The 25895-nt window shown below is 40.0% G+C and overlaps 1 protein-coding gene across 2 annotated transcripts; it reads right to left on the reverse strand.

The window, feature by feature from the left end:
* Positions 1-388: 388 nt before the first annotated feature.
* Positions 389-25493, reverse strand: ANXA11 (annexin A11). Of its 2 annotated transcripts, XR_012587446.1 has the most exons (16): positions 25076-25290; positions 14946-15006; positions 13650-13762; positions 11888-12265; positions 11268-11355; positions 10779-10873; positions 10246-10359; positions 9013-9103; positions 8817-8896; positions 8549-8605; positions 7549-7642; positions 6682-6777; positions 4971-4990; positions 3859-3917; positions 3158-3280; positions 389-1156 (listed from the first exon to the last, which is right to left on the reverse strand). XR_012587446.1 is itself a non-coding variant. In XM_074590313.1 (15 exons), exons 2-15 carry the CDS (start codon positions 14995-14997, stop codon positions 1097-1099), a joined length of 1500 nt encoding a protein of 499 aa, XP_074446414.1. In that variant the 5' UTR covers positions 14998-15006; positions 25076-25493; the 3' UTR covers positions 389-1096. The 2 variants fall into 2 exon arrangements, 1 of the variants encoding a protein (XP_074446414.1); XM_074590313.1 differs by lacking the exon at positions 4971-4990 and having other exon boundaries at positions 25076-25493.
* Between the last annotated feature and the right edge of the window lie 402 nt (positions 25494-25895).

The following is a 25895-nucleotide window of genomic DNA, read 5'->3' on the forward strand; positions in this document are numbered from 1 at the left end:
CTTGATTAACAAGCAGTCTATTTTCACTGACCTAGCTCCAAACTTCTTCCCCCCTTTACTGTTTTTTCCTTTACGTGTTTCTATTTTGAGAATGACAAGCTGAAGAGATGTCATCCATACTAGCAAAGAATAAAAGTTCAGAGTTCCAAGAGTCAGAGAAATTACAACATGCAAAATGAAATTACTGAGGAATAACTACAGATTCCATACATCATGTACGGACAACTGCTCATCAACAGCACACGAGTCCCAGACTCTTGTCAACACGACCATTTCTGAATAATTCTTGGATTCACGCAGGGAACTTCTATGGAAAAATTAAGTTACATAAACCAAGTCATCACTCATGCATAAATCAACATGAACACGAAAAAAGCATAGTCTGCAAAGAGTTTGAAGATAGACAGCTTTAATTTCATAATCTCTTCTTACATACATATATTTAAGGCATAATCCAAAACCTTAAAACATTAACCACACAATCTTTACTAATGTCAACGTTACCAATGCCTTGTGACAGTCGCCCTAGTGAGAATGAAATGTGGAACACATCTTCCTCAGAAACAATCAAGGAAATAAAACAGAACTTGACAAAACTTCTTTAAAACAGTCTTAACTAGACACAAAAACTCAAGGCCGTTGTCTCCACTCTCCCACTCTCAGGGAGTAGGCTAGCACAAAACCAACTCTGCATACAACATATATAAAACTTGCACTACAATGGAACGTAACGTTTATACAAAATAAAACCTTAAAATCACAGAACTTTGATTTTTGTTCCATAAAGCAAACACATTATTTCAGCATAATATAAGCAGAAAAGAAGTAATGACCTGTCATTCATGGACTGCTGAGAGTACTACACAGAATCCTGAGCAGATGGCACATAAGCTAAATATTTTTTTTTTGGCATTTGTTAACTATTATTTTTGAACTAAAGGGAAGATATATGCAATATTCTCTTTAAAAATTTAATTGCTTTAGGAGAAACAGGTCATTGTCATTACATATTTACTGTTGGAGGAAAAAAAAAAAGATGCTTTAAAATAAAAAAAACGAAAATAGCAGCTTTTTTAAGAAAAGCTCAATGCTTCATTTAGTCGTTTCCACCACACAACTTGAGTAGGATTTTCCGGTAGTCTCCTGAAGTATCACCCTGGAAAGAAACCCCAAAAAAGAAAAGTTGAAGATTTGTGCCTTGAAATAGAGGAAAAAGAAGTGCAAGCATCCTAAACACGACATTAACAACCAAAAGAGATAAAGCCAGGCCCGAAAGAAAGCAGGTGTTAACCTCTTTAAAAAAAAATAAATAAATAAATTAAAAAGCCTTTTAATTATAAATCACTTTAATAGAAGTACACAGTAAAATCTTCTCCTTCCATAACTGGAACTGAAAGTGTCCATAGAGAATATATTTATTTAACAAACTGAATTTAGTATACCCGTTCAACAACTTACCTGGGAATAGTTCAATAAAAAACTCACTGAAAAGCCATCTTCCAGCAAAAGGTATGAAAATATGGAAAAAATTAATACAGAAGTCCTTTTTCTTGCAGTCAATGTGGGTATTTTTCCAGAGGCAGCGAGTGAATGTTTACTCACTGTTATGTTCAAACATTAAAAACAATGCCCTGGTATCGAAAGATCTAAGTTTTTTTTCCCCCCACAATTAAAGAATATCTCTTTAACGTTGTGGGCAGTGAAAGTTAGTATGGATGCACACACAAACATGCATTGAAAAGACTGAAATATTTCATAAACAGCAGCAGTTAATCACGAAAGGCCCTGCTAGCTGTGTTTTGCCTAGTGCCCTTATGGTGCCCTTATGAGTAAAAACTGTTCCCCTGGGAGCTGCTCATGAACTACTTCTGGTTGATGAGACTTGCCAATCCTTTTCACAGAAGTTTCAGCTAGCACATTTATCTCATCCTTCATCTTCAGGTATGACTGCATATATCAAATATCAGGATAAATCCTGTGCAGGTGTAAAGCACAATCCACAAAATACAAAACATCCCTGTTTATATATGTGCTGAAAGGAAAGAACTGCTGTCCACTTACAAAAAAAAAAAGAAGAGAGAAGAATTAAGAACTTTCTTTCCAAGGATGTTTTCAGCTCCACTTTTGCAGAAATAAGTAGATGCACATGCATGCTCCATATTTACTGAAACCAAGTTTTGAATAAGTTCAGCCCATTAAATGGTTATGGCCTGCTCCTGTTTCTGAACAGTAAAATTATTTTAATGCCAGATCAAAGAGAAGGGGGAAAAAAAAGAAAAATACACAGAGCTTTTCCACCAATGTCTCACTGCTTTTTTACTCAGACATTGGTGGTTACAGGTCATGTTACTGCTGTAGCAGAAGCACACCTTCACTCCATAGTTACATGTTTGGAACAAGCTTCTGCGAGGTGAGCCTCTGTGGTGCATGGGCAGAAAGATGATATAGTTGCTAGCAGAAGACTCACATTAAGACTTTTTGGCGCACACTATCTTTGCAGGATTCCTTACAAACACCTCCAAGTTGCAGTCCCTCAGTGTCAACAGCAGAAGGAATAAGTAAGGGCTTAACAGATCTGGTACCTTCATTACAAGGTGAATGAAAGTGGCACCACTCACTCTCCTCCAGCTCTTACTACCCTCCCCATTGGCCAGGCATCCTCTCGACTGTTGCTACAGCTGTCAATAGCAGGGTGGATCAACTGCTAAAGAATCTGAAGCTTAGTCTATTTCCAAAATCTTGTACTTTCAGGAGAAAGAGATGGCAATCTTTTAAAAGCACATTAAGAGCTTTGAACTCTTTCAACACACACATGAGGTAGAGCACTATCACTACTCAGTTGGAAGACTAAGTGGTTTCTACAAGATCATATACAGAGACTGGGGCAGAGACCAGACTTAAAACCAGGTCTCAGAAATCCCTCCGGACCAATTTCCCTTTCCTTCCTTGCCTGTTGGCTTCCTTCCCTCTCTAGTCCATCTAGCCCCTGTGCAAAAGCAAGCGCTGTCTATTCTCTGGCACTTCAGCCTCCACTCTCCCGACAAATGCAGCAAAACCAAACACAACCAGCCAGACTCAGCCCAGTTAATAGCTATTCAGTGTAAGGATCTAGCAGAAAGGATGTCACGGCAGGGAAGATAAAATCTCCAAGTCTTACAGTGATATCTGCGTAGAGGGATTTGCCATACATCCGCTTATATTCTGCACGTATGTCCAGCAGGTCAACCTCGCTGCGTGATACCATGATTCGAATCAGAGTTCTGTCTTTTGTTCCCGCTCCCTGAAACAAATAAAACAACAATATAACATATTAATAACATGTGAAAATGCTGGATGATACAGCACTAGTAAAAAAAAATAAAATAAAACAAAACATCACCCCACAAACAGCCAACCGTTTACCAGCATAACCCTGTTGACCTCAATAAGCCTGAACAGAATTTGGCCTATCATGCTTTAACAAATTAAATTTACTGTCAGGACACTAACAGTCATTTCTCTACATAAAAATAGTTAGGAAAAAAAAAAAAGGGGGTTGCAAGGGGGACAAGGGTCAGGGAAGTCTGGTGAGATTAATGGCCTATTTATTTCAGCTTTAAAGACATCAATTTCAATGAGTCTTAAGCATATTTGTGTTCTATCAAGTGAAAGCTTCCTTTGTTTAAGGTATGGTTGCATGCATCCCTTTAAGTGGATCAAATTAGCTTGATTTTTCCAGCCTGTCATAATAATGATTGCATCTTGTTAGTCATCTGCCCACTGAAAAATGTAATACCATCAGCTGAACAATTCATTCCAATGAGCTGTACCAGCATTTTTTAAAAAACAAGCTATATGTATCTTGTCACAGGCACCTACCTTCATAGCTTTCTGCAATCTCTCTGCAAAAAAAGCCGGTGTGTTCTTGAGGCACTTAACTGCAAAAAGAAACAGTATTACAGAAATCAGGTATTTGTTCTCTATCAGAACTCACAGTCATTTTTTAGGCTTACCCTGGATAGTCACATGCTTTAATTTTACATAAACATACAGTTGATACAATGCAGCTCATTCTCCCACTCCTTCAGTTAGTCACTGAAATGATTTTTAATCCAAACAGTAGCTGCAATAAAGTTAAAGAACCTACTACACTTCAGGGCTCAAAACAAACTTTTCAGTCGCTACAAAACATCTAGTGTGAAGCAGCCATAATGAATGTGTAGAGTCTTAACGACCAGATTCTTGCTTATGAAGGGAAAAGAGGGGAGGGGGCAGAAGGCTTGAAGGAAGACATAAATAGTGGTGCTCCTGGCTTTTTCCTAATTTAGGAATTTTTAGGCCATGCATCTGCAAGGTATGACAAATTCAAGTTGGGAAGCTGCCTATGATAGAAACCTCACCCTTATTTTAAAGTCAGTTACACTTTTTTTTTTTTTCTTAAGACAAAGTGCACCAGGACTCCTGAAAAATTCTTGACATGCTTATTTAGTAATCATGGATTATGTACTTATTTAGCACAGTTCGTTAGAAATCTGAAAGAGCAAAATCTAAATCAAATCAGTCCTGTTTATCAGGATAATGGAAGAATCCTCCATCATTCATCAGAATTAAGATCTATATATTGACCCTATGTTGGTTACAAGTAAACAATCATGCAATCTGCGGCAAACTACACAGAAAACAAACCACACCTGAGTTATATTTTACAGCACAAGAAGGTATCAAAAGCAATCACATAAAATCAATACAGAACAAAAGGGCTAAACCTAAATATGTATTTCACAGCAACACGCATTTTATATAGGAAAAAGTACTTTTCTGAATAGGAAAATGTAGATGAGAGCTAGCAGTTCACCACACACAATTGTCAATGATAATATAATACAATTCAAAAACAAATGACAAATGAAATGCATGTTTCTTTATCACTGTATTTAGCTAAAACAACACACTTGCACTTTGAGATGTTTGAAGATGTTATTATGAGTTACCAGTTGTACAATCCAGAAAGCTTTAAAGAAAGCAAAATTAAATATTTTCAATTAGAAAACCTCTTTTTCCTGAAAATAAGGTTCACAGAACAAATGATGCTAACAGCATTGACTGATATATATGTGTGTGTATATACACAGATATACATATAAATAAAAAACACCCAAACCAAAATCTATTCAATAAAGAAGTTATTCAGTGAATATTGAGCAAAGCCAGGCTTGATGATGCTCTGAGCAATCTGATCTAGTTAAAGATGTCCCTGCTTACTGCAGGGGGGTTGGACTATATGACCTTTAAAGGTCCCATCCAACCCAACACATTCTATGATTCTAAGACAACTCTTGCTCAAAAGGCTGTTGACTCATTTGCAAGCTACAGTCCCAATTCTGAATCTGTATATACATGGAGACTGTCAAGTGACTGCAAAGCTCCATGAAGTCAAAGGACTTCCAAACTCAGACATTACAGTTTTTTTACCATGGCAATCTTTTCCTACAAACACGGGGAAATATTTATTTTCCCTAGATTTGGTTTTCTAACAATACGTTTTGAGGTGACAAATTCTGAATCCTGGAAAAGGTCTGCAAATGTATCACATCAACAGAGCTGGACCCAGTTTGGGTCATAAAATGTCCACTATAGTGTCAGCTTGGCCAAGCAGAGTAAGAACAATAGTTACATAGTTCACATATGCAGTGAAAAAATGAGGCTTTTAAAATTGATTTACATTTTGCAAGATTTTCTTAGAAACTTCCATGAAAAAAAATCTGTCTCAGCTGAGCCAAACGTCCTCTCCCATCTTGTTTCCAAGTGATGCAAAGTACGTTTTTCCTATTTATTTCGGTAGGAGGGTTTGTTTTTTTTTTTTTTGTTACATCACTTTTCAGTCACTACCATATGCAAAACCAAAGAACACCATTTTTAAAGCAGTAGCTCTAGATACCACAGTAAGTTCACAGTAATACACAGAAAAAGAAACAGAGATATAAAGCAGCAGTCTTGTCTAAGAGACGAGACACAAAAGACGAGCCAGAGAAAGAGGTCCACAATTTTATGTAGAATAAAACATTCCAAATAAAACTACTGCACAAGCACTTGAGGCCTTGTCCCAGCCCCATGGAAACTAATGACTACATCCCAAGGGACAACAGTAGACTTGAGGTAAGTATACCAAGGTAAGACTTAAGCTAAGGGTTTACTCTTCAGAAGTACTGGAGGCACTTAAAAACAAAGATTTAACAAAGCTGTCACAACAGGATATGTGATAAAAAATAACCCCTTTGCAATCAAATTTAAGTTTTCTTTCTACTAAGAAGAGGTAGAGGTAACTAATTAGAGAGTTAATGCTTATATTGTGCTTAACTTCCAAATCTGTCCCAAATATTCCATTCTCACTGACTCAGCGGTTGGTACAAGTTCTCATCAATTCTTAAAATAATGCCAGGTACAGTTAATAATTCTCTCCTCACTTTAACATGTGAAATTTAAATTCTGCAGCTGCCTGAAGCAAAAGCTTCATCTGTCATTCTGAGGTGAATTGAGTGCCCTGCTTTACTAATCACAAGTGACTTCACAGAAAGCTCAACACAAAAAGCAGAAAACTGGAATTATTACGAAGAAGAACACCCTTAGCTGAAGTCACAGATGCCACCACCCCAGCCAGTTGTAGTGGAATACCAGGAATGAACTTGCTAAGACGACACATACCTACTGCCAGCATGCCCTTTTCCAGGTCTCCAGACATTTCACGACAAATGCTTTTTTCAATGTCCCGGTTACACATCCTCTGATACTCGCTGAAGACTGTTAATGGAAGAGAAAGACTTCAGGAGTCAGCCTCACAAAAAAAGGTGACACTGGTGTATGCTGGATGGCTTCATTTCAATCACACTTCTCAACTTGATACTACCATCTACTCACACAAATTTTAACATCTCAAAGACTAATACTATGTTATCAACCATACTGTTCCATTTACACATCACCATGTTCCTTCTAGCTTGTCTAGTTCTGTCTTCATTTTCAAAGGGCTAGACCAAGAAACCACTGTAAGAAAAATAGTGAAAATTCACCTAGGAAAGCTTTGGATGTCAATAAAATTAAGAACAAAACATTGAGGATCTCACATACACACACCCCCATCCCTTTCCTCTCCATGTAAGTGCCTCAATATGTAGCACATTGCAAAAGTCCTTTTTAGTTACTAAAACATTTACACTGCTATAGACTGATGCAACACCTAATCACTAACAAGTAAAAGAGGAAGGTAAGGATTGCAAGTGTCTTGTGCACACATGAGCATGCAAAATTGAAACAATTCTAGTTTTTTCTTTTATCAGTGAAACCTTTGAACAAGTATGACCTCTACCTGCTCTGATGTGTAGGAGAGATGGATCATAATGCACGGCTCTTGTGTACCCTTTCCCACAGCAGAATTCACCCTGGTTTTCACTGAGGGTTTTCATTCATTTTCATTTTACAGATGAGGGAAATTCAGGCACAGAGCGATGCTGAACATTTTTATCACTACATACAACAGAATCAAGTTATTGTTTATGTAGAGGACACCATTACCTGCTCTGAGGTGGGCCCTGCTTCTTGTGCACAGAATGGCATTGAATTTGGATTCATCGGTTCCTAGACGGTTCTCTCCAGCTGCATATAGCTCCTAAACACAAAAGGGAATTCAAACTTTGTTACTCAGAAAAGCAGTCAGGCTGAAAAGCTGAGTTACAGATCTGCTTCCTTACAGCCTCTCCTTTTATACTTATTTCTTAGTCTATATACGGCTGGAAAATGGGAGCAAGCAATAAATAGCAACTAGTTCTAACATTCCTATATAGGCTATGCTTGCAGTCTTCCTAGCTTATTGATGCGTAAGTGCTCAAACACAAGAGTTCCAGATTACTAAAGCAGGGAAAATCGTTTAAAAAGTACCCAGAAACTGTTGTTCCTAACAGGGCTTACATTTAGCTTCTTTTCTACACCTCTAGGTATGTTCTGGGATGTTCCTGTGTTTTGGCTAAGGTATTCTATGTAAAAAGCTGATTTCATTACTATTTATATGACAGTAGTGTCCTGAAACGGTCCAGAGTTTTCTGTTTTCTATGTGGTGAAACAGAACACAAAAAAAGTAATGGGGCAAGAGTTACTAGGTCCAAGTGCCTTATTTGTTGCAAAAATCCAGAGAGTTCTTTAAATAACAGGCAAAGGCTGTTGCAGATGTTCAACAGATTAAAATTTAATCCACACATACATCACCTAAAATCTCTTTGGGCCATTCCTTTAATAAACAGCACAACGGAGTCACCCAACATTTGGAAAAGCTGTCAGAATGAGAGGTTAAAAAAAACAACTATGGACTCTATCCCTAAGAGCTTGATCTTTGCAATGGAGCTGTAATGCTGTAATGCTCTATCAGCACTTTTCAGATCACTACCATCCACTAAAACACAGGCACTACATCAGAAGAAGTCACAAGGTGTACAAAACTAAGAGTAAGCAGAAACCACACAGTCAAATGTAAGTGTATTAAGATGACTATACTTAGAAACGATGAAGAATTTCTACTGACCTGCACATCTTTTTGGACAAGAGACATGTCAACAGTTGTACTTTCGTCTCTGTTTCCCTGAAAGAATTTGAATATACAAAAGTGTTACTGGTAGGCCTTTTTTTTTTTTAAAAAAAAACAAAACAAAACAAAACAAAACCACCAAAAAAAAAAACCCAAAAAAACAAAACAAAAAAAACAACAAAAAAAACAACCCCAAAACAACAAACAAAAACCAAACCCTACAAACACACAAAACCCAAACTCCAACATCCTGTCACGCAAGTACCTGAGCAAGTGAAATTAAAAGCCTCTGAAAGTGTCCAGATGTGTCACTTTTTATTGCTTCCTCCAGAGTTTTCTTAAATTCTGGAAGAGGGACACAGTCATGAATCATCATACACCCCTGTTCATTTCATAAATTCATATTGTCAGTCAGTGAGTAAGGAAGGAAAGGAAGTAAATTTTGATGTAACAATTCTAACCTGCTTTATAAACCCTGTTGAGTTCCTGAATATGCTCATTGCTCCGAGAAGCTAAGATTTCAATGAGACAATTTTCATCTGTGCCAACGCCCTAAAACAAAGCATAAAGAGAAAACATACTCTTCAGATTCTCATCTTACTTCTACAACTTAGTATAAAAGAAATGTAGTAAAATTATACAATAAAACACAATTCAGAATATACACTGGTTATAGGAGACGTCAAAGCAAGTAGTTTAAATGCTATTTACAACATATTTCCAAGACACAGACATGTATTAAAGATACAAATTGAACAGATAATTAAAATAATTATCAAGACAAAATTTTATTTTAAAATGTAATCCTTCACACCACATTTTGGGCATTTTAAGAATCAATTTTCTCTACCATTAAAGACGAATTTGTTAATTCTAATAGGTAACTTCCACTAATAGATAGCAATTGCAATTACAATACAGCTAATACTATTTCATTCTCCTAGCTACTTTAAAATTATGGCCAAAGAACATGTAAATATACATACTGACTCAATAACAGAAATATTTATTTCACCTTCACTTAAACATTGTCCTGAAATACACGTTTGACCTGTTTTTATTTTAGAACCCTAAATATTTATTAAAAAAGTCTGATTGCTTTAAAGAGAAAGTACACAATACTTCCATAATATTTTAGAAAAGGTTCAGCATGGGCTAGGAAAACACACTTTTGAGGTGGAGGGAAAGATAAAAAGGAGGTACACCCTGCCCAAAATCTTTATGAACCTAGTTTTCTGGACTATTCTTGAGCACTGAGTGTAAAGAAACTCTAAGTTGAGTGTTTTATAATCAGCTTCATCACAGCTCAAAGCAAAAATACAGAAAGAAAGGTGCCCCATGCAGTAGCTAGCTTAGAAGAGAGACGCCTCAGTGGCTTACTCAAGACTACGTAATAAATGAACTGCAGAGACCGTTAGAGCTCAGTTTCTGCCTTTTTTGTGTATTTATTTATAAATATATTTTTTGTTACAACACAAACCTATTAAACAGTCTTTACCTTTAACCTATGGGAATAACATTTCTCAGTTTTACTATCCTATACCTCCAAGAAACAGGGTACATATCAGTCAAACAGCAGGCTGACTATCTGGACGGAGAGGAAGGAATGTAAGTTCAAGCTTTTAAATGACTACCAAAAATTTTATCAGCTCAAGATTTCCTCTATCTTATAAATTTGTATCTCCTACACAAACCTTTATAGCTTCCTTGATTTCATAAGCATCAAACATGACAGGTGTCTTCATCATTGCTAAGATTGTCCTCTCAAAGTTACCTGATAGCTCAGATTTGAGATCCTTGATCAAATCCTAATGAAAAATAAAAACAAGGAAAAAACGCATAAAAGACCAAAATTGACAAATGTAAGCAACAAAATTGTGTGTGGAGTTTAATTAGAATTCTTTATCCATAAGCACTTCAGAAGTAAAGCTATTCCGCTTAACAACGCTAGAACCAGTACAGCGTGACATGCATATCTAGGTAATTAATGTCCACAGGCCAAAGCATCAAAGTAACCATTTAGCAGAGAAACTGCTTTATATGTTTCATCTGAAACACTGCATGAAGAAATCAAGAGTGGGTAAAAGCAGAACCCTAAACAGGCTATGATTTGTGAACCATCTTCCCCTTAAGCAACTTCCAATCTTTTTTTCCCAAACACTAAGTCTTCTGACTTCCAGTGAAGGGATGTAGGCTCTTAGTCCTTCTGTTCTCATGAGGTATTTACCTTTCCATAAGCTGTTTTGAAGGACAGGATGATCTGCTGCCGTTGCTTGTTTGAACGACTTCCGAGACAATCGATAATCGCCTGCTCATCGGTTCCTGTACACGCACACAGACACCACAGAATGAGCATGCACGTCATGTGAGGACTCAGCTTTCTGTTTCCATTTGATCCTATCTGTTCTAAACCCAACTGAAGGCCATGTATGCCTTTAATTCATCTATGCTATCTCCTCTTGTGTATGACCACAGAACTTCAACCTCTACTGTCAATCACAAATACAGTAAGAATATGAAAAAAAACCCAAAATCAAATACCAAACTCATAATGTTGTTAACGCGTACATGCACTCCCAAATAATTCTTCTGATAACAAAGGACAACCACATGTGAACTAGCCCACTCAGTACACAGGTAACAAGGGAGAACGGCATTGCTGAATCAAAGCTGCAATTCTACTTTTAACTGAAATGTAAATCCATAGACTGCTCACCGAATCCCTTCATGGCCTTCCTTAAGACTTCTGCATCCTTCAGAGGGTCAAATCCTGGTGCACCAGTGATCGTGCCTCGGTATCCATGCTAAAATCAGACCAAGTTGATTTGCATATTAGTATTAATCAGTAAAAGACTGTGTTCTACTACTTAGGAAAGATGACCACTGTCACCAATTTTCTTTTTGTTAGAAAAGTAACAGAGAAAACTCAAAAAACCACTACCTTAAACAATTTGTTCGTTTCTACACCCAAATCACGAGAAAATGCAAAGCCAAGAAGGTTCACTGCTATTAAATCTTCTGTCCAGTTAATTAAGGTTTGATGAAACTGTATATATAACGGGCAATACTTCGTTGAGTTGGGAAAGGCAAATTTCATTAAATTTGAATTCACATCAAATATTTCTTCTCAGATAATGTGGTAAAACAGCATTTGTTTCAAGTCATATGAGCCTATATTGCTCACATTTGGAAAGGATCCATCTCTCTCTTTAGTCAAAGTTCTTCTCATGACTTTCTTTTGAATTTTAGGCCAGGTTTACACTTATAAAAACAAAGAAAATGTAGAGAAACACATACACCATCACATCTCAAAACAAAAGCACTGAATGCTCTTACTGTTACTGGAGAGACCGTAGGCCCTGTAGTTCCTGGGAAAGAGGGCATAGACGGATTCACAGCTGGGCCTGGTGGATAATTTGGCATGGGCTGCTGCCCTGGGTAAGTTGCTGGTGGTTGTCCTGGGTAGTTCATAGGCTGCTGACCAGGCAGTGGCGTGGGCTGGCCTGGCACAGGGCCGCCTGGGTATCCTGGGTAAGCTGGCATTCCTGATGGTGGATTTCCTCCAGGTGGAGGATACCCTCCATAAGAGGGCTGTTGTCCTGATGGAGGTTGCCCAAAGCCACCTGGAGGGACTGGCGGATAACCCCCAGGCGTTGAAGGATATGGGCCTTGTGGTACATTTGCCCCTCCAAAGGTCCCTGCCAGGTTGGATGCCTGCAATGACAGTCAATAAAGCAAGAGATGGGAAGGTTTACAAATGGTTGAGTTTCAGTAATGTGCTTAATAGAATACAACCTCCCTCCCCACCGAAACAGATCAGTAGTTCTGCATCCACCAAAGAACTTTGCAATGATCATGTCTTACTAGCAAGCAAGATGGAAAAAAACCCTGTATTCAGTTGACTCTTGCTTTACCGTAATCATCAGCTGCCATACATCAAGCAGCAGAACCAACAGACGCACACCTGCCACCGCATCCAGCATTACACACCACTCAGACGCAAGAGCACCAATAGCCACACATCTCTTATTCTAAGAACTTATGCCAATTAATCCCAGCTACACAAAACTATGTTTATCCCTTCTCTGTCCATGGCTGCCTTACATGACCACAGCATCATCTGAGTGCAGGGATTTACTATGAGCAACCTCTGTTTGCTTTACGATGCACTAGACGCATTAGTAGTCTACAAGTAGCAAAGAGTTCCTGGACTATATTTGGAAAGACATCATCAGAAACTGCCACAAAGATACTAAACTCCACATGCAGTATCACCTTCCCATGCTCGGACCCTATTCTACAGGGGAACCAGAAGAACTGACATTTGATAATTGCAGTGTTCTTAGAAGCTAGTTGCTGTGGATATTGCTATGTGCACCCTAGATAGTCTGTTGCTCATTTTGACTGCTAGCTGTGAAATCACTTCATTTAATCAATGCCTCAGAATGGCATCTATAATGCAAATGTCTTCCTACAAACTGTGCATTCGTTATGCAGCATAATGGATTTCTGAAAACTAAGTTGTCAGAAGTGTCACTCACTCCTACTTTATGCACAAAAAAAAGTCACATTAGAAAGGTCTGCATTTTCTTCAATCTATGTAAAAGGTTCTTACTGCCATCTGTTAAACATCAGTGCTTATAAGAGACAGCTGATCCCATATTCTTTTCAGGGATGAGCCATTGATACTTCAAATTGCATAGCCTCATTCCTTATTCAGACTGGCCAAAATCCAGGTAATAGGCAAAATCTGGCCTGTGTTTGCCAATGGGAATATATTAACAGTAGATATGCACTGTCAATAGTCTGTTCCCCTATTCCTCCGCACAGCAAAAGCCAAATTATATTACTTTTATGCCCATGAGTTCTGAAGTTAGGCTCTTAAATCAACATATAACTAGTGGTCTGCTTTCCTAAAATAAGGAATAGCTTGCCCTAACCATTTTCTTCAATAGATGATATTGAATGGTCAACACCAAAACAGACTAGACATAAAGGCACAGAACTCAAGCGATAAACTTCTCAGTGGCAATGTCAGAAAGACATTTTTGCACTTAAGGAAGTCACAGTAAAACACATTAAATGAAAGCAAACTCACCATTCCAGCCATGTAGTTGGGATTGAACTGATTGGCATAGCCAGCCACGTTTTCTAGACCAATTGGAGGTGGATTTGAAGGTGGATAAGCAGCACCACCCCAAGGACTGCTACCTGAAATCAAACACAGCTGTGTTCAAATGAGAAACTACACCTTTTTAAACTTATTCTTTACTACTTACATTTCTAATGTAATGTCTGTTCAACGCTAGCGGTTTGGGAGAAGGAAAAATCAATTGAAGAGGTGCAGGGTAGCAGTGCAATTATGATATAAAGAGAAGCCTCACTGGCTATTTCTAATGATGTTAGTTATTGTTGAATCTATAAGTTCTCATTTAAAACAACTCTAAACATATTTGAGGGTTAACACTCAAGAGTTAATACTGTAAACACCCTATTTTGACTAGAGAGTAGCTTCTCTTAAATTAGAAAGTTGTCTGGGTACTCCAGTAAGAAGGCCTTACTAATTCCTTTTAGGCTGCTAATTTGAAAGATAATTTACAGAGAGAATAACACACTACATTCACAGATACCCAAGTCACAAAACTTGGCTGCCCACAGCAGTAGAGTCTTGCCCGCACAGCAGTATAACTAAGCCAGAATATCCTGCTAAGAAGTAGGATTTATCCTCCCAGGCTAGTTTGGCTTCTCACTGTACACTGCTCCCCCTTCCCAAGTTAAACTTGACTAACTCCACATTTCACCATACCCACATGATTCCAGTCCTTTCTACCAACAATACTAACAACTGTAAAGTTCATTACCAACAACTATAAAGTTCATCCTGATACCAAGCAGCAGTTACATATTTCATAAGCTTTATATTATTATAATTGATATCCTTTTTAACAGCCCTTCCATATACAACCATCTGCCTAAGAACAGTGAATTAGGAACAATGTCATAATTAAAGTCCTAATTTTTGTGGGATATGATTTTAAATTGTGTGACTGATTTTTCCCTGCACTCATGTTTCTCACCAGCTGCCTTCAAGACTCAGTACTGACAGGACACTGTTTGACACGTATTGATTTTGGTCAAATTATGACCATCTCCTAGTGCTGTGTGCTTCATTTGAGATGAATGAAAACAGACCGTATATGAGCACATGGTAGAGCACCCATATTATATGAATTGGAATCTTCAACCAAGACAAAATAGGACTTAAGAAGAGAGCACAGAAAGCTTCAGTGAGTCAAGAAAACCCTCTGTGATCTTGTTCTTTGTCCGGGCCACCTTTCACCTCCAGATAGGACCACCACTGCCATTTAACTTTCACTTCATCTAAACAACTTACCTGGGGCTGCTGGTGGATATCCACCTGGTGGGGGGTAGCCAGGGTAATTCATCACAAAGATCTGAAAAGTATGTGTGATACAGTTATTTTCTGTAACGCTTCACTAATTACACCACAAAAAATTAACAAGCAACATGTCTGCAGTAGCCAGTTACCAAAATTTAAACATAAACTGCTCAAGTCGCACAGGCTTTTCCCTGGGAAACCTCTTTCCATTTCCTTTTGCTGGACCGATAGACATGTTCAGATATCTAAGCAGTTGTAGAGTCACTCCTCAGGCTATTTTTCTTATTTGTTTCAGTTACTACTTACTGCTCACTTCGTTTATTATGTTGTTAAGGATGTATCACTTGAAAATGCTTATTTTATTGCGCTATTAAAGTCGCCAGAAGCTTGTAACCTATACAGAACAGTCTTACTAATCAGAAGTAGAAAATCATCTGACAGAGAAGCCACGTCTTCAAGTGAATAATTGTACGAGAAGTGTTAGAAGGCATTTAAATGCAAACGTCTGCAAAAGTGCAAGGTCAGAGTAAGAAGCGGAAGGGATACGCTTCATGCCTACAGCATTGCCATAAAATATGAAGAGTTTACTGAAGGGATAAGATCACTAGAACAAATGGGATCTCTCAAAGTTGATAGTGCCTCTGTCAGCACAGAAGTGCACGAAGTCATTAGCTGTCCAAAACAGAAGTGGAGGTCAAACAGGAAGGACAGCTAAATGAAGGACAAAATGAAAACTGTTTTCCAGAATACAGAAAGCCTTATTATAGAAGGAACAACTATCAAAAAGAATGGTAAAAGTAACTCAAGGAGCTTGTTCCAGACGAAGAAAACATCCACCATCAGTCTTAATTTTTTCAATGTGATTTTTAGTGACAATTCACAGTCTATTTTTAAACTGCCATGTGAACAGTATTGCTTTCCTTTCTTTCCCCTGTGTCCCCTAAAGTGTAACTTTTGCACCTGGCTTGTTTTGCTGTGTTTTGGATTTCAGCTGTGGAGTTTTGGTTTGGGTTTGTTTTGGGTGGGGGTGTATGTGCTAGTTTTGTGGGTTTGTTTTCATTTTGCATAATCATGTTAACTTCCCTTTCTGATTTGCACGGCTCTTTTGCATAGCAACAGTGGAATGGAAAAACATTTTCTTTTTTTTTTTTTAAAGGAAAATACAATTAGGAAATCTTCAATTTATTTAAAAACTGTTTGGAATTCATGCTGTATGTACTGACCTAAATTTAAATAGAGAGAAACGAATGATCAGAAATTGCAAAGAACGGAGCAGACTAGAAGTTATAACCCTACCTTACCTCTATTCCAGTGTGTAATGTGTCTAACAGACTCAACAAATAAGCAAACACAGTTTCTTAGCATTAGAAAAAAGCCTGTTTACCAGTAAATCTACAAGGGATGCCTTTAACTGGAAAAAAAATTTGTTTCTGTGCAGGCAAATTTAAGTACTGCCCTTCCATTTGTGCCATTTGTTCATTCTCCATCCCTTCTACAAACAAAAGAGCGAGGAGGGGTCAGCCAGGGGTATAACCATTACCCCACCATTACCCCCCTTGCCTCTTTCGATGAGAGTAGCAGAGGTAACAATTCACCCAGCTCCACACATGAGGCGACAAAGCAGGACGCACAGCTGACATTTTACAGAATCAGGCTTTAAATGGGTAAACTGTCAATCACAAATGGCTGCATTTAAACCTCAAGAAAGGCCCAGGAAAGTCAAAGCTACCCACAACCATCATGGCCCAATTCTGCATATTCAATTGTAAAAACAGACTATAGATTAGCTAACGTGACACTGTTCATAACCAGATTACATCTGAAGGGTAAAGGCTCACAGAAATTTTTACATCATATGAGATGCTAACAAGATGCTCTCCATAACCTGATAAACATTTTTTCCACAGTGCCTTTGGCCTTGGTGTCCAAAGAGATCTTTCACTGCAACGCCACCTAGGAGTTTTGGAAGCACTTAAATATCAAGGCTGCTACAGCTGAAATGACAACAAGCTTTTGATTATACAAGCACTTCCTTACATGACTAAGCTCTAAGTAATTTTTCATTTCATATGCTAACACAGTGCATAAGACCTACAGCACCAAATCCAGCATACAACTACTGTGCAATATACACAAAGGAGTACAAACTCTGCACATAGCAGTCATCAGGGAGATTAAGTTTATTTTTCCAGGCGTGCCCAACGCACATCCTATGTTAAGATTTGGTTCCTATCTGTGTCCCTTGTAATGCTAGAAGCTAAATCTTGGAAAAAGGTCTCTCATGATTATTATCCCTGCAGTTCACCAAAACAATGGATTTTTACTTTGGAATATTCACTGACGCTAAATAAAGAGCGTAAAGGTATGGCAGCAGCTGCGTGGGGGCTTTTTAAACGCTCTAGAGAGACAATGTTCCACCCTGAACATCTTCAAAATGCCACTACACTTCACTGCAACTTTACAGAACTTGATAAAGCACAACACTTTAACAAAGTAGATGCAAATTCAGGTTATAAAACCCATCCAAAGAGCACTTGCAAGATATGGCTATCCCAAGGGAATCATAACTGCTGGAGGCAATGCCTGCTGTTACCCCTACAAAGACTGTTAAGACTCCAAGCTCACGAGGCCAAAAAGCAAAAATTCAACATTTCTGATTAGAGCTGAAAGCAAGACACGTATTCTCCTCCTCCACTGGAAAAAGAGCAGGCAGCTTCCCCCTCCTGGCGCTTTGCCACGGTCCTAACAGCCTGCACACAGGCCTGCTTGATTGCTGGAGGGAGCTGGCAGGCCCCAGCCCCGGGCTGGGACGCCATACGTATGCAGTGGCAGGGGAGCCACTGCTGCCTCTGGGCATAGGTATGGGCACATGGGAGAGGAGAGAGGCCAGGAAACAAAAAAATAGAAAAAATAAATCAAAAGAAGGCAGCCTAGCACTTCAGAGCCTCACTACATCAGTAATAGGCTTTACATAATAAAGCATAGTCATGGTACTAAAATAAAAAGGAACAATTTTTAGTCAAGTCACTCAAAAAACAAACAAAAAAAACCCCACAACTCAGATTCTTAGCATGCATAATGCCTGTTAGTCAATACATACATTTTTTATATACAAATTATTACAGCACTGAAATGAGTATCTTTTCCCCTTAGTGTGAAGCCATAATTTATTTATTTATTTAATTTTAGCTTCACATGTAAATACAGTAACAACAGGACACTCCCATAAAATGATAAGATGCCTTTTCAATAAAGCTTTAGGTACAAATTTAATGCAAAAAGGCTTGGTTTGTTTGGGGGTTTTTTTGTGGTAGAGGGTGGGGAGCAATGGGATATGCATTGGTTTTCTTAGCAGGTTTGATTGCTTGCTTTTAATCCCATGTAGAACTTTCCTTTCAAATTGAAAAAAAAATGTTAAAAGAGCCTTTGGCAATCAGAGCTAAGGTTGAGAAATAATGGCTAACTTCATTAGCAATCTGAAAAAAAAAATGTTACTATATATATAAAAATGTTCCACTTGCTTCTTTCGAACACTGCACTTACCCAGGGCTTTTCCAAGGGGAAATTTTCCCACATTGGTTTGATTCCAGGCAAACTAGACCCACAAACATACCGACTTCTCATGTTCAAAAACTTCCCTGATCACCACCTTTTCCGTACTTCATCAAGTCTCTGTTGGCCATTTCTCTAGCTTAGCAAATATTTACCCCTCTAAGTTGACTTTCCCCACAATGTTGTCTGCATTTCATCTTCTAAGCCCATCTTCCCAAATTTCTTCTGCTACATCCACAACATCTTACTGAAATTGTCAGTGATGAGCAGCACTTGCCTGCTGACAAGAAAGCGGTGACATAGGCCAGGGAACGGGAGATGCTGAAGTCCACCCTGCTATACAAATACTGTGTGGGAGGATACAGGAACAGCAAGGTCTGTGTTTGCTCAGCCATAAAAGCAGCACTGCATAAGAGGAGGAAAGAAATCCAAACAAACCAACCACACACGGAAAGAGGGAGTGCCCTGAAGAAAATACAGACCAAATACTGTTATTGGTCCTCTCCCTGTTCCCAGTGCTCACCCTGGAGGCTCACCTCAAAACTCTAAGTAAAGATCTGAGGTTTTGCTCCCATGGTGGACATTGCTATCTCGCTTCACATTGCAGGCCGTGAACCGCTCAGGCTATTGAGCATTTTACTGCTGCTTTGGCAAAACTAAGAGTGAACAGACCTCTTCATAAGATATTAAATCTGTGTTACACTTTTCAATGGGCATCTTGAAAATACACTCCCCTCTAAGCCACTGCACAGCAGAAAAGGATTACAACTGGAAATATTTATAACAATAATACAAATTACACAATGGTGACAGAAGAAAAGAATACAATTTTAAGGCTGCTAGAAACCTTGTGTTTCAAGGTGCAATAGAAATAAGCTCAGCCAACTGCTTTCACACCCATTCCTGGAATTTATTTAGTGGCTGCTGTTCAGGATCCACCTATGCCAAGGTCCAATAATTTGAGAACAAAAAAGGATGAAAAGATCATGACCTATATTTGTTCAAAATAATTTAATTATGTTCGCTTCCCAGTACACCAAGTAAAGGTAAACCCTTGGCCTTTACTCCTCCTCCAGGTTAACTACCAGGATGTAGTACAAAAGGCTGCCTAAAGCTATAAATTACAGGACTCCTCTGCGCAGAAAGCAGAACCTGCTCTGAGACTGATCCCTGATTATGAAACCATCAGAGCAGAATTCAGCACCTTACAACATGCTGTGGATTCTCATCAGAGGTGAACTGAGGCATCCACCACTGTGCTTTTGCAAGACCAAGGACAAGCCAAAGTCAGCATCATACTGGCTAAGTGCTATTTTACCAGCCTGAGCAAGATTTATCTTTGACTTACATACTGCAGCATAGAAGTTGATCTCTCCTACACCAGGTGTAATATTCTTCATCCTGACAGATAAAAAGCCCTGCAATTTGGTTTTCCATTAAGTCTTCTGTGTATGTGACTCCCTGTCAGGCCTTCCTTCCACTATGAAAAAACTAATTTAGTAGAATCGGTTCCCCTTCCAACGAGGCTTAATGTAGCTGAGCTCATGCCAGCAAAAACTCAGGAAACCTCTTTTACACAGGTCAAAAAATGCTAGATTATCTTCCAATAAAGTATTTCTGTATTAATAATCATGATGTTATTCAATTAGAAAGATCATAAAAAACTAAACCCTACGTCCCTACATATAGCTGCACGGGCTCTTGAGATCCACATGTAGCAAAAACATGAGTTAATTCCAGGAGACCAACTTCACCTTGGCTTCCTGCTCTGCTCTGATCCAAGTGTTTCCTTTTGTAGCACACCCTTGCAATGTTCTCTTTGGAATATTTACAATACAGACAGTCAAAACATATATGACAACACAGATAAGGATACTTTCCTAACAATACAAAAAGCAAGAAATAATACCAAAATATGTTTATGAGATGCTTGAAGAAATAACAGAATGAAGTTGTTCTATTTCAAACTCACAACTTGTCATATAAAATAATTTGTTGCAAAAAACTATCATGCTACAAATAGTCTGAATTATGCTCTCAACTGACTGGTGCCTCAGGGATTTATATTCATCTTTTTTTAAGTTCTACCATGTAAGAACAACTTTCTACATCATCAGTGCAAGTCAGAATAGGCAAATACTAATTACTCCATTTCACAAAGTACACTCTGTGTGGCAAGTCCTACAGAACCTAAAGCAACAGTATAACGTTCAGTACTCTAAAACAGTTAGTAGAAAAATACCTAATTGCTCATTTCCTACCACCAATGTTTCATTAGCTGCTGTGCCTGAGCCTGAAGCACAGCGCCAGGGAGCAGCCCCGCTGCAAATGTGGAGGGCTCCAGCCTTCTCTGGCCCTGCCAGGGAACAGCAGGAACTGAACGCAGGCAGAAGTTTTCCACTGGGTCCTCTACATTTAGATTGTTCAGGCTGCAGAAGCAGCCAAGCTGTTCAAGTGACAACTCCCCAGAGAAAGGCACACCTACGGGACCTTAGTTAAAAGCTGTATGGATGTACCCTACGCTGCGCACAAACCCTCTGTGCTCTGCACCAGGCTGGCAGCCATGGCACCCCCCCATCTGAAAAAGAGGGTAAATATGAGTGCGCAAATACATCAACTTTTTCTTAAAGGTGACGGCTTTCATGCTTCCTAGACTTGGGCTTACACATGCAGCTGTCCAGGAACACTAGGAAGATTATTACTCGCCAATGAGCAAATGAACATCCTCTGTTTATTCCTGATTATAACGCAATGCTCATTTTCAGCTGATCAATAAATTCTTTACAGGAATGGACTTACTCAAGAAAGAACCAATTTAGTGTAGTAAATCACAGGGCCAGGTGTTTCACAACAACCATAAACAAGCAAAGTTTAAAAAAAGCAAGCCTACGCCCTTCAAATCTAGTCTTTAGTCCTTAAAGCTTATTATGATACAGAAATATTTTCCCCCTAAATCCTAATATTTGTAAAATACATTTATTCTCCTAGCTAATGTAAAACTGAGTATTTTCAGAACACTGCCAAGTGCAGCCAATTACCAGTTACCCGGGCTATAGATAGGTGTAATGTTTATAGAATGAGAACAATTTTCCAAAGTCAAAGTTGTTCTCTCTAGCAACAATAAAAGGGATGCTCACACTGTCTGCTTTAGGCAACTTAAACACCTAATTTAGAGCAACTTTCTAGGCTAAAGTTAGAAATCTAACATGCTTTTTTCCCCAAGCAAGAGGTTTTTGGGAATGTGAATTAGATGCATATATTAATCACAGCAAGTATCACTTCACATGCATATTGACTGAACGGCTGTAGTAAGGTTTAACACACGCAGAGGCCTTGTGAAGATTTAAAACTCATTTGGATCTTTAATACGGGAGTCATTTGGTTGACAGTTCTTAAACCTGCCAGAAGTTGGGATCCAAAAGGCTAAATCTGAGGCCCAACTCTCCTAGTGATGAAATGAGTACTAATTAATGGCTCCAAAGAAGGAAGGAAACTATGAAGTCCAGTGCTTCCTCAACACAACAGCTGAGCTAAAGCTAGAACAGAGTGACCTAATGGTGAGGCTCTCCCAATGCCGTCAAGAAAAAACCCCAAACTGCTTTGTAGTAGGAGGGCGGAAGCTTTTAACCTTGCCTATTTTCCCTATTACTGGTATCTTCTCTCTCAAATAGACAACGCATAAGAAAAAAAAGGAAGCAATGCGTAGGTAGGGCTTCTTCTCATTTCTTTTTATGTCATGGAAAAAGATCATTGCTACCAACTGGACAGCACAGTGATGCTCTGCACTGTACAGGGAACAGCCTGTACAGTGGCACTGTGAGGGGTTGTGTTTGTTTAAAAAAAAAAACCAAACAACAAAAACAACAAAACACAAACCCTGTTCAGTCTAAGTTCTTACAATTTAATGATGAGCACTTGTCCACGCTCAGCATCTGTGAGAGCTGAACAGTACGGATACAATTTCACACACACACAAAAAAAAAATGAGCTGCTTAAGCACAGGCAGGACTGGCTGCCTGGTCATCACAAGCACATAACAAAATTCTCCTAGAAGGACAACCAGCAAGTCCCCGCTGTGACCCAGAACTGACTCCAGGCTTGCCCCCGCCAGGATGTAACTTCCTATCAAGATTTTGTAGTGAGCTCTGATAAAATCTGGAACAAACATGGAGCAACAAAAGTAGTAATACACTGTAAATACTTACTGCTGCCCTTTGACTTACTTATCTACCACTTGCCGTACTGCACTACATTCTCCCCAGCTTGGGGAACTGCCTGAAGGGAATTCGGCATTTATATTAAACACACCTGCTTTCAAATAAACTGGCAACAGCAAAGGCAAAGAGACCACCTCAGCTTCGGTGCACGACAACAACTCGAGTTTCAAATGGGTGAAAGTGCTGCTTGCAGCAGCGTAAACCCACAGCTTCTGCTTTTTCTTTTTTAAAAAAGGCTTTTCCTACCTTCTTCAAAAGCAGCCCAAAACAAAACATACAGCTGACCAGCCTCTGTTCTTATTTCCGATAGTTTATATAACACAATTTAAAAATATATCCAATAAGAAACATACGTTTTAAGGTAGCAGACACAAATGCATGGAATAAAAGAAACTACATTGGTACTGTTAGTTGTACACTTAATTCAAGGTAAGCCTCTAACTGCCATTTGAAGCTGCCAGAGAAGTTTCTGTGGATGATTACACAGAGCCTTAGCTAAAAATAAATTAAACTTTCGATTTGTTCAAAAGCCCTGCTATTTCTGTAGCCACCATTAAACCACATGCTCTTTTTGATTACATCTCTGCTTTAATTACAGCTTCCTTTTTTTATGCCTAGATTGCTATCACAGAACTAAGATAGTCCGTCTTAGCTCTGATTAATGCAATGTTATTGAACAGAGCCCCTAGATGCTCCATCTTCTGAAATTCGCTAGAGGTCTAGGAAACAGCACCTTGGGCTTGACTTTTTGTAGTATATCAGGATTACGTATTTTAAGTTGTTATCTAACACTACAGTCTTTACAATGTTTTTTCTTTAATATACTGTATTGACTGCATAAATACCTCCACAAAATATCTCCATCCTACTGTGGTTTGATTATATCTTTTAGTGACTTTTGATATTTCGCAGAATTTCCTGACGATTCAAAACTTCTGGGTACTATAAAGAACAAGCTAAATAAGTAACATAACATACACGTGAAGGTCATGACTACTCCAGGAGTTTTAAGTCCAGATTCACGGATAAATTTTCATTCCTAACCTCATACTGAGGTCAAGCAAGAGAAATGTAACTGCTGACATAGACATAAAATCATTAAGTCCTTCAAAATCTTGCTGAATCTGTATTGTATGTGGTATACCATATTATATAGAGTGCTTTGGGGGCGGGAGGGGAAGAAGTCACAGGAGTAGCTACAAAGGCACTTTCAGGAAGAAAAAATTCAGCAGAAACGCGTCGGGGACTGGGCCACAGACAAAACTGAAAGCAAAGCCCAGTACTAGTTATCTGCTGCATCAGTGGGAGGAGAGTGGTCCGCATGACTCTTAGAGCAGCACCAAAAACAGGAAATTATAGAAATAGCCAAGCTGCGGGGAAAGCATTCACACACTCAAGCTTCATAGTGGCCATACACTTAGCACTGTTTTTGTATCATTTCTGACATTATTGTACGTGCTCCAACTCGCTCACTCAACAGAAAACACCGCACGCTGGGGGTGTCAGGGAATGAGCCCCCACCTCCGACAGCAGCCAGGCTTTTCGATGCGTAAAAACATACTAATTGGCTCCTTCATCAAAACACACTGCACCAGCACTTTTCCCTCTCATCAGCCTGTTTTCCCTCCACACCTTCACCTCGGTCTATCCATCCCCATTTCTGGCCGAGCTGCTTTCCGTGCTCCTGCCACTCCCTTCAGAAGGTTTTTCCCTCACCGGCTCCTCCTTATCAGGAAGAGCCTTCCAGGAACTACCACTGATCTGATAAACAAGGGAAAACTACTCCAAGAACATACTGCCCACGGCCCAGCGTCCAGGAGCTGGATGGGGACAGGGAGGAACCCCGCATTTCTGAGTATTGAGAGTTTTATGCTGTTTTCTGTCTTACGACACAGCTAAGGTATCGCAAGAGTTTAAAGATGCTTTAAGCACGCCTAAGAAAAAGTAAAGTACGTTACAAGTAGTTTGCAAAAAGGAATGTTTGGTTAAAAAAAAGCGTTGTGTAACGGCTCTGACAAGACTACCATCTTAGGCTTCTTCCTCTTCATAACCACGCACGTCAAAATTAAAAGTTCAAGACAAACTGCGGACACAGGCTCAGCACCGAACTGCAGCTACGACAGCAAAATGGGTATTTTCCGACCTCCCCCCCCAAACACAGCCCCCAGACCCCGGGCCGCTGCCTGTCGCCCTGGGCCGCTGTCACCCCGAGGCGCCACGGCTCCTGCTGCCCCGTCCAGGCGACACAAGCTCGCCGTCAGTCCAGGGACACCGGCCCGGCCCACCGGCCCGGCCCCGCGGCACTCGCCCCTCACCCCCCGGCCCGGCCCGTCCCGCCGCGGCGGTCGCTCTTACCACGGGTCCCCCGTAGCCGCTGTGGCCGCCGCCCCTCCTGACGGCTCGGTGTCGCTGGCGGGGAGCGGCAGGAGGAGGAGCCGCTGAGGCCGCGGTTCCTTCCGCCCGCCCCGCCGCGGTGCGAAGGGGGGGCCGGGGAGCGCCCGGCCGATGGAAAACGTGAGGGGTGCGGCGGGGCCCGGGGCGGGCCGGCCGGCCGGGGAGCGCCCAGCCCCGGCGCCGCGAGGGGGGCGGTGTTCCACGGCGAGCCGCCCCGGGAGGGGCCGGGGCCTGCGGCCTGCGCCGGGCGGGGGAGGCCCGCGGCCGGGCAGCTTCGGCGGCTGCGGGCTGGAAACAGGTTGGTGGGTCCCACAGAACAGGTTTGGACAAAAGGGCGATTTCCAGCGAGACGTCCGTTTCATAAAAAAAAAAAAACCACCAACAAAAAATACACAACCCAAACAAATCCCAAAACCAAACACAAACCCAAAACAAGCAGGAAAAAAGGTGACTCCACCCGTCAGATGAGTGGGCTGGGCTTTGCCCCGCTATACATCAGCTCCCGAGGGAGCCGGTGATATGGGCGCAGCAGGACCACACCAAGGGAGTCACCGTCGCAGGCAAGGTCATAAGTGTTAAGCGTAACTTAGGGTTCTTAAACCCAGGGACTGATTGCTTTCACCAGCAATTCATCAAACATTCAGAAAACACGTTTTCCAGGCAAGGTGGGACAGAACCCTCGCATTTTGCTGCATATAATGTACATTTCCTTCACTAAAATTCTGCAAAAATGTTAGAGGAAGGAGATTTTTCTCGTTGACCTTTTCTAGTACAAGCAGTA

Source organism: Larus michahellis, chromosome 6 (assembly GCF_964199755.1).
Source record: "Larus michahellis chromosome 6, bLarMic1.1, whole genome shotgun sequence".
NCBI lineage: Eukaryota > Metazoa > Chordata > Aves > Charadriiformes > Laridae > Larus > Larus michahellis.